We start from the raw sequence: 9,867 nt of genomic DNA, 5'->3' as shown, positions 1-9,867 counted from the left end.
GCCGGGCCGGACGCGGCGCTGTGGGGGGCGGCGCTGTACTGGGGCCGGGCCGGACGCGGCGCTGTGGGGGGGCGGCGCTGTACTGGGGCCGGGCCGGACGCGGCGCTGTGGGGGGCTGCGCTGTACTGGGGCCGGGCCGGACGCGGCGCTGTACTGGGGCCGGGCCGGACGCGGCGCTGTAGGGGGGCGGCGGCTCCGGGCCGGACGCGGCCACTCTTGTCTCCTCTGTCAGTGACGTCGCGCAGTTGCTCCGCCCGCCGCCATTTTGCGGTTCGGAGCCGGGAGCGGGAGCAGGCGAGCCCGAGGCCCAGGCTGAGCCCGAGCGGAGGCCGCGGCGCACCACCACCACCACCGGGAGGGGGCCCGTCCGCTGAGCACAGTCGGAGCGCCCGGAGATGTGAGATGTCAGCGCCCAACACCCTCCAGGTAGCGGGGTCTCCGGCCCGTTCCCACAGACCCCCCCCCCCCCCACCCTCCCCACACAGACACCCCCCCTCCACACAGACACCCCCCTCCACACAGACACCCACACTCCTTAGACACCCCCCCCCCCCCACAAACCTCCCTCCCCACAGACACCCCCTTCCCTCCCCAGACCCCTCACCACACCCCCTCCCAGATCCTCCTTATCCCCAACCCCTCTCCTCCCCCCAGTTCCTACCTCGCCGCCTCCGTCCCCTTGCTCTCTACAACCGCTGCTCCCCCTCCTCCACCTAGGTTCTCTATGCGCTGGGACTGGGGTCTGAGCTCCCCTGCACTTTCTCCAGCACTCTCATATCCCCCACATACCTTGGTGTCCAAAACTGAGGTCTGGTCAAGCTGGAGCATCACATCCTAACTCTTGTACTCAATATTGTGACTGATTGCCTGCACCCCATCTACCTTCTTGCTAGTTCTGTTCTGTTAGCTTTGAGGCTTTTGGATTTGTCATCAAATTCCCTCTGTTCCTGAAGAGCATCCAACCATTCATGGTGTATGCCCTAGCTTTATTAGTGCTCCCAAATGCATAACCTCATATTTATTGGGATTAAACTCCATCTGCCATTACTCAGCCCATTTCACCAACACATTAATATTACACTTTAGTCTAAGATTATCCTCCACTCTGTCAACTCCACCAATCTTTGTATCATTTGTGAATTTTTTGATGGTAGGAAGGAACTGCGGATGCTGGTTAATACCAAAGATAGACACAAAATGCTGGAGTAATTCAGTGGGACAGACAGCATCTATGGATACAAGGAATGGGTAACGTGTTGGGTGGAGACCCTTGTTCAAACTGAGAATCAGGGGAGAGGGAGATACAGCGATATGGAAGGGAAAACGAGAGATCAAAGGGGATGAAGTTCAAGGGAAATGGAGAATAGATCATTGTTAACTAGCAGAAGGTGACAGGAGGTATACAAATATATAATTGAATCAGGAGGATAGTCAGACTGATTGGAAAATTATTCTGGTTGGCAATTATAGATGTTAGTTTGAAATCAGTGGTGGGAAAATTAATGGAAAGGATATTTAGAGATAATATATAAGCATCTGGATAAACAGGGTCTGATTAGGAACAGTCAACATGGATTTGTGTCTGGAAGGTCATGTTTGACTAATCTTGAATTTTTTGAGGTTACTAGGGAAATTGATGAGGGTAAAGCAGTGGATGTTGTCTATATGGACTTTAGTAAGGCCTTTGACAAGGTTCCTCATGGAAGGTTGGTTAAGAAGGTTCAATTGTTGGGTATTAATGCAGGAGTAGCAAAATGGATTCAACGGTGGCTGAATGGGAGGTGCCAGAGAGTAATGGTGGATGGCTGTTTGTCAGGTTGGAGGCAGGTGACTAGTGGGGTGCCTCAGGGATCTGTGTTGGGTCCACTGTTGTTTGTCATGTACATCAATGATCTGGATGATGGTGTGGTAAATTGGATTAGTAAGTATGTGGTGTTGGAGATAATGAAGTAGATCTCCAAAGTCTACAGAGAGATTTAGGCCATTTGGAAGAATGGGCTGAAAGATGGCAGATGGAGTTTAATGCTGATAAGTGTGAGGTGCTACATCTTGGCAGGACAAATCAAAATAGGATGTACATGGTAAATAGTAGCGAATTGAGGAATGCAGTTGAACAGAGGGATCTAGGAATAACTGCATAGTTCCCTGAAGGTGGAATCTCATGTAGAAAGGGTGGTAAAGAAAGCTTTTGGTGTGCAAGCCTTTATAAATCAGAGCATTGAGTATAGAAGTTGGGATGTAATGTTAAAATTGTACAAGGCATTGGTGAGACCAATTCTGGAGTATGGTGTACAATTTTGGTCGCCTAATTATAGGAAGGATGTCAACAAAATAAAGAGAGTACAGAGGAGAGTTACTAGAATGTTGCCTGAGTTTCAGCAACTAAGTTACAGAGAAAAGTTGAATAAGTTAGGTCTATTCTTTGGAGCGCAGAAGGTTAAGGGGGGACTTGATAGAGGTCTTTAAAATGATGAGAGGGATAGACAGAGTTGACGTGGATAAGCTTTTCTCATTGAGAGTAGGGAAGATTCAAACAAGAGGACATGACTTCAGAATTAAGGGACGGAAGTTTAGGGCTAACATGAGGGGGAACCTCTTTACTCAGAGAGTGATAGCTGTGTGGAATGAGCTTCCAGTGGAAGTGGTGGAGGCAGGTTCGATTTTATCATTTAAAAATAAATTGGATATGTATATGGATGGGAAAGGAATGGAGGGTTATGGTCTGAGTGCAGGTAGATGGGATTAGGGGAAAATAAGTTTTCGGCACAGACTTGTAGGGCCGAGATGGTCTGTTTCCGTGCTGTAATTGTTATATGGAGAACTAGAATGGAGGAGGGATGGAGAGAGGGGGAAAGCAAGGGTTACTTGAAGTTTGAAAAGTCAACTTTCATACCGCTGGGTTGTAAGCTGCCCAAGTGAAATATGAGGTGCTGATTCTCCAATTGGCATTGGGCCTCACTCTGAAAGTGGAGGAGACCCAGGACAGAAAGGTCAGTGTGGGAATGGAAGGGGGAGTTAAAGTGTTGATCAACCGGGAGATCACGTAGGTCTAGGCGGACTGAGCAGAGGTGTTCAGCGAAACGATCGCCGAGCCTGCGCTTGGTTTTGCCGATATATACATCACATCTGGAACAGCGGATACAGTAGATGAAGTTGGAGGAGGTGCAAGCGAATCTCTGTCTCACCTGAAAGGACTGTCGGGGTCCTTGGACAGAGTGATGGGGGGAGGTATAAGGACAGGTGTTGCACCTCCTGCAGTTGCAGGGGAAAGTACCTGGGATGGGGGTGGTTTGGGTGGAAATTGATGTGTTAACGTGCCGCATGCGATGGCTGATAGGGTGAAAGTTGGGAACTAGGGGGACTGTGTCGCTGTTGCGACTGGGAGGAGGGGGAGCGAGAGTGGAGCTGCGGGGTACCGAGGAAACCCTAGTGAGGGCCTCATCTATGATGAAAGAGGGGAACACCCGTTCCCTAACGAATGAGGACATCTCCGATGACTTGGTATCTTGGGCACAGAGGCAGGGTGGGAAGAAATGTCGTCTAAATAGCTGTGGGAGTCAGTAGGTTTTAAAATAGATGTCAATCTTCTGCGATGGAGACAGTGAGATCAAGAAACGGTAGGGAGATGTCATAGATGGTTCAATTGAATTTGAGCGCAGGATGGAAATTAGTTGTGAAGTCCGTGAGTTCTGCATGGGTGGAGGAGGTAGCACCGATGCAGTTGTCAATGTAGCAGTGATAGAGTTCAGGGATAGAGCCAGTGTACGCCTGGAACAGGAATTGTTCGATGTACCCTACAAATAGGCAGAGCTGAGGCCCATTCCAGTGCCCATACCTACGCCTTAGAATTGGAGAAATGGGAGGAGTCGTAGGAGAAGTTGTCAAGGGTAAGGACCAACTCTGTTCGGCGGAGGAGAGTGTTGGTCGTGGGAGATTGGCTGGTTAATTGATCCTTTATTGATTTATTGATAATTTACTGATTCACAGTCCAATATAAAAAAGACCACTGTTATTTACATGGAGCTCCCCTTTCACCCTGCTGCCAGGAGCTTTTCATTATCTTCAGTACAGATATTTGCTCAGTTTTCCACTGTCATTTTTCATTTCTGAGTTTGTAAAATACTCTCACATATGGAAATGGCAAAGACCTAGAGTGAGTGTTGTAAATCGAGGGGAGGCCATTGAAAAGTGTCCAGGAAGGCTCTGGGCATCAGGTATTTCCCACGGAGTGGATGAGGGGGTCTGTTTGTTCCTGACGATAACCATTCACTATAAAATAAAGATTTTCTTCATGTAGCTGTTTTTCAGTATTCCTTTATTTTTGATCCCTGTGCCATTGCAAATAATTTTTCACTGCATCAACACCATTCATGAACTTAAATACGTGTCAGATCATCCTGCATCTTGCATTGATCCCAGTTCAGCAATCCAAGCTTTTCCTTTTTATCCATGTAACCCACATCCTCATTTTAAACAATTTATTCTGCACCCTCTGTAAAGTTTTTCCATCTTAAAGAGCGATGCCCAGAACTTGACTCATAAGACATAGGGGCAGAATTAGGCCATTGAGTCTGGAGCATAGTTCAGAGCACCGAATATAAAAATGTATATGTTGTAAGTGCAACTTTACAAAACACTGTGAGAGGGAAGGGGGAGCTACAAAAGACTGGTTAGGCTGTAGTGGTGTGCTGTGTGGAGTTCTGGTCACCACACAAGAGGAGGGCTGTGAATGATGTGCCGAGAGTGCAGAATATATTCACCCAGATGAATCTCCAATGGGAGGGCTGCTTGGTTATAGGGAGCGATTGAAAAGGCTGTCATTGTTTTCCCTAGTGCAAAGGAGGCGTAGAAAGGTCAAATAGACAAAAACTCGTTCCCGTGGTAGGGGTATCAAAAACAAAAGGGCATTGTTTTAAAGTATGGGGGTGGGAGTTGTAAATCTTGGGTACATTTTCTTACAGTGATTAAAATCTGGAACTTTCTGCCAGACGGATACAATTGCTATGTTTTAGAAACATTTAGACATTTAAATCAGCAGGGCATAGAAGAATAGTGTCCACAGCAGAAAAAGGATGGCATGGGATGTGGTAGGCCGAAGGGCCCATTTCTGTCCTGTGTGCCCCCGTGACTTTGTATACATTTTGTACAGGTGTTTTGTGACTGCTCTTCTCACTTCACAAAGATTTGTTGGATCAGAAGTGTATTTAGTTCCAGTTAAGAAACCCGTCCCCATCTAAGAGAATGTTTGGATAGTTTAGATCTCCAATTATATGACCGTATGATATTAGCGAATCTCTGTATTCTTGCTGTTCAGTATCCTCCCCACAGCAGGAGGTCTAGACAACAATCTGAGTTCAAGAAATCACACTCCATTTGTTTTGCAGACTTGATTTCAATGTCATTTTGTTAACCTCTGCTTCATAATCTCACTGAATATGAATAATGCAGCCAGTGTCATGATGAGTTGCACTTTGCCATGTGCAAGTGCCTCTGGAAATTCCTTGCAGCTCTCTTTCTCCATTGCCACCTTACAGATGTGAAAGGAAAGGTTGAAGAGATGAAGCAGAAGAGCTGCAGTCCTGCTTTTATTGCTTAAATCGGGATTGTGCTATCGAGTAAGTAGGATCAAGAACGAAGGATGTCATTAAGTTGGGAAGGGTGCAGAAGAAATTCATTGGCATGTTTCTGGAAACTTCAGTATGAGTTATAGAGAGGCTGGAAAGACTGGGACTCTTTTCCCAGGAGCACAGGAAGCCAAGGGGTAACCTTACGGAGGTATACAAAATCATTCCTCACAGTTCCATCCACCCAGCCCACCCCCTTAACTCTAATGCAGGCTTCTCCTTCCTTTCCTAACAGATTCCATCAGCTGCAGCTCTTTGTTTCTACCTATCACCTCCCTGCTTCTGTTGCTATCTTCACCCTTCCCTCCCTTACCTGACGCCATCTGCCAATCAGCCCCATCCATATCTGAGGAGGGATGTGCTGCTGTTGGAGAGAGTCCAGAGGAGGTTCATGAGAATGATCCCGTGGATGATTGGTTTAACGTATGATAAGCATTTGATGGCATTGGGCCTGTACTTGCTGCAGTTTAGGATGAGGGGGAACCTCATTAAAGCTTACCAAAAACGAAAGGCCGGGATAGAGTGAATGTGGCGAGGATGTTTTCAGTAGAGCGAGTGTCTAAGACCAGAGGGCTCAGTCTCAGCATAAAAGGACGTACATTTAGAAAGAAGATGAGGAGGAATTTCTTTAGTCAGTGGTGGGGAATCTGTAGAATTAATTGCCACAGACACTGTGGAAGTCAAGACATTGGGTATCTTTTAACCGGACATTGATAGGTTCTTCATTAGTAAGGAAAAGGCAGGAGAATGGTTTGGAGGGAAAAGGCAAGAGACTGGTTGGGAGGGAAAGATAGATCAGCCATGATTGAATGGCAAATGGGCCGAATGGCATAATTCTGCTCCAATGACTTAAGAACCCTTCCTTGCCTGGATCCAACAGTTCATGCCTATCCCTCCTCTTCTCTTCTTTATACTGGCTGTCTTCTCTTCTTTCAGTCCAGATAAAAGGTCCTGACCAAAACATTATCTGTCCATTTCTCTCCACAGATGCTGCCTGACCCGCCAAGTTCCTCCATTCTTTGTGTCATCTGTGAACTTGCTAACCAGTCACTGCCTTTCCTAGCCATTGTTAATCCTTTCCCTCAATTTTTTAACGAATAACTTCCCTCCTCTTGATGCACGGCTCACAGTTCTGAAGTTACCGGCGTGGAGACGGTACATTTGCTGTCCTCCAATCATCTGGAACCTCATTTTGTGGCAGAGAAGAATTTAAAATCTCAGCCAGATCCCCAGCATACTGGCCTCCCCTATCTGCCTGAGATAAATATCAATTGGCCCTGGGAATTTATCCACGTTTTAGCCCGCTGAGGCATCAAGCAGGATTTCATCTCGTTCACCAAACCCTTCAACTGCAAAGTCTGTTTCCTCTGTGAATAACTATTAAACTGTAGGTTCAGTCTTGCTGGTTCTGGAGAAAGTATGTTTTTATGGGACATTTATTGTACAAAATGAAAAAACTGTGAGGAAAATGGTCTGCTTATTTTGACCGTGGTTACAGTAGACTCTGTTAATTGGAGACACAAGAGACTGCAGATGCTGAACTTAAGTATAAAAACAAACTTGGAGAAACTCGGTTGGTCAGGCAGCAACTGTGTAGGGAAATTGATAAACAATGTTTCAAGCCAAGTTCTAACTAACCCTTCCCAAAGGGTGACCATCCAAAACATTAGCTGACCATTCCCCACGCAGATGTTGCCTGACCCACTGAGCCCCTCCAGCCTTGACTTTCACCCACCACGCTTGATTGTTTGATTGCTAGCATTTTTTGGAATTCACTTTTTTTGTTTTTAATTTTCAGAAAGCGATTGATCTTGTAACTAAAGCCACAGAAGAAGACAAGGCTAAGAATTATGAGGAGGCGTTGAGACTGTATCAGCATGCAGTCGAATACTTCTTGCATGCTATTAAATGTGAGTTCTCCAGTGTCTCAGTAGAGGGATGATGATGGAACATACATGGGTGCAGGCACAGGCCCCTCTGGCTGTTCAAAGCTGATCCACAATCATTCATTTGTGACATATCTGATCTTGGTCTGTCCTGATCTTGACTGTATTCAATCATTTGGTGCTTGAGAATTCCAAGGGTTCTTGCCTCAGAATAGACATTCCTCCTCCAGGTCTGAAATTGGAAACTTTTTATTCATAAATGTCCCAACTTGCTTCAGGAATCACCCCCGTAAACTTTTATTGATCTGTCTCCAATGCCAGAATATCTATTTTTAAATGAGGAGAACAAAACTGCCTAGAGTGCTCCAGGTATCGTCTCTCTAATGCCCGGTGCGGTTTGCTCCTAATCCTGTGGGAGGACAATCACTGAGGGCTGCTGCGCTTCAACAAGGAGGCTCGTCACCACCGCAGATGTGGGTAACAAATGTTGGCCTTGACAATGAAATCAGTTCCCAGAAATAAATAGAGGTCCTCTGCTCCTGATCACTACCTTGACCCCTGGGTTAGGGTGGAGGTTTGGGGTTAGTGAGGCTGTCTTTATTCCCAGTCACCATGCCGTGATGTATTCAGCTGGCAGCCTGTGTGGTGCCATGGGATGGGTCAGGGGATGGTCCCCCAGTTTGCCAACAGTCTGCTGCTTGAATCTGTCATGGACGAGCCACGTGGGCGCGGTGCTGGTGTGACGATTCCTTGGGACCTGGAGGAACCTGACACCTGGGGTGGTGGAAGTAGAGTGGCATTTGATTCAACCTTGACTGACATAATGCAATGTTCTCATTACAGATGAGGCGCATGGAGACAAGGCGAAGGAGAGTATTCGAGCCAAATGTGTTCAGTACCTGGACAGAGCAGAGAAACTGAAGGAGTATTTAAAAAACAAAGACAAGCAGGGCAAAAAGCCAGTGAAAGAGTCGCAGCAAAATGACAAAGGGTATGTGCAGATAAGTGATGATTTTTGGGGAGATTGGTCTCCAGGGTAGTAGACAAATAACAATTCCAGTCCCGTTACCTCCATCAACTTTGGGTCTGTCTGTGTCCTGCCCGCCCACTGTCTCATCCTCAGCATTAACTGAGAAGTTACTGGATAACCATTACTGCAATATCTAAATGTCCATCATCTCTGTCTTGGACATGCCCCATAGCTGAGCCTCGGTGTTCTCTTGGTTATCGTTTCCAAGTATTTCCCACCCACAGAGTGAAGCCAGTTTGTGATGTCAATGCTTTATCCTTGTTTTAGGATAGTGTGACCTTTGGTTGTAGACATGCTAGCTGGGTAAATTGTGAATCCACCTCCCGTCAGCTGCCAAGCTCTGGACAGTCTGGGTCCCGGGTTCCTACTCTCCACCCAGGAGTCAGTCTGGTGAACATTTGCTACCTTGGATGGGGAGACCAGGCTGGTGCATGGTTTCCAGGCGCAGTCTCACCGGAGCTGTCAACATCTGAACAACTGCTTGTGAGACTTCCAGGTTGTCTCCGTTGGTGATATCCATGGTACATCCAACAGCCTCTGAACATGCACGATTTTTCCACCAGTCATTAAAATCCTCCCCTATTCCATTTCCTAATTGAACTGTGACTTTGAAGTTTTCCACATGTATTTCATCTGCACTCAATAAACGGATGGAATGGTGGCACAGCAGTAGAGTTGCTAGCTTACAGCGCCAGAGACCCATGTTCGATCCTGGCTACGGGTGCTGTTTGTATGGTGTTTGTACGTTCTCCCCGTGACCTGTGTGGGATTTCTCTGCAAAGCTCCGGTTTTCTCCCACACTCCAAAGACGTGCAGGTTTGTAGGCTATTGGCTTGGTTAATTGTCCCTAGTGTGTGTAGGATAGTGTTAATATGGTCGGCACCGACTTGGTGGGCCGAAGGGCCTGCTTCCGCACTGTATCTCTAAACTAACCAGACATTTCTTCAAAAGCATATTAGGAGAGATGCTGAGAAGTTGCATATCACTGCAAGCCTACTGTAAGCGATCTTTACCACTTGATCTACTTGTGTTGCCACTTTCAGGAGCTATGTACTTGAACCCCAAGATTCCACTGTACAACAATGCTCAGTTTTGCAGAATTTTGTGTTTAGTTTAGAGATACAGCACGGAAACAGGCCCTTCGACCCAGATGGTCCACGCCGACCAGCGATCCCCGCACACTAACACTATCCGATACCCACTAAGGACATTTTTTTTTTTTTACATTTACACCAATCCATTTAACCTATAGACCTCTATGTCTTTGGAGTGGGGGAGGAAACCGAAGATCTCGGAGAAAACTCACGCAGATCACGGGGAGGATGTA

At 46.9% G+C, this 9,867-nt stretch overlaps 1 protein-coding gene across 1 annotated transcript in view; it reads left to right on the top strand.

Annotated features, from left to right (window-relative positions):
* The first annotated feature begins 222 nt into the window (after positions 1 to 222).
* Positions 223 to 9,867, top strand: part of LOC129715074 (vacuolar protein sorting-associated protein 4A) — a 30,958-nt gene continuing 21,313 nt past the window's right edge. The window contains exons 1-3 of the mRNA XM_055664917.1: positions 223 to 426; positions 7,423 to 7,534; positions 8,354 to 8,501. Coding sequence (XP_055520892.1) covers positions 403 to 426; positions 7,423 to 7,534; positions 8,354 to 8,501 — 284 coding nt within the window. The 5' untranslated portion in view covers positions 223 to 402. The remainder of the gene's footprint in view (positions 427 to 7,422; positions 7,535 to 8,353; positions 8,502 to 9,867) is intronic.

The sequence above is a fragment of the Leucoraja erinacea genome, chromosome 50 (assembly GCF_028641065.1).
Source record: "Leucoraja erinacea ecotype New England chromosome 50, Leri_hhj_1, whole genome shotgun sequence".
NCBI lineage: Eukaryota > Metazoa > Chordata > Chondrichthyes > Rajiformes > Rajidae > Leucoraja > Leucoraja erinaceus.
Note: the sequence above shows the minus strand (reverse complement) of the source record. Positions and strands in the feature narration are given on the sequence as shown.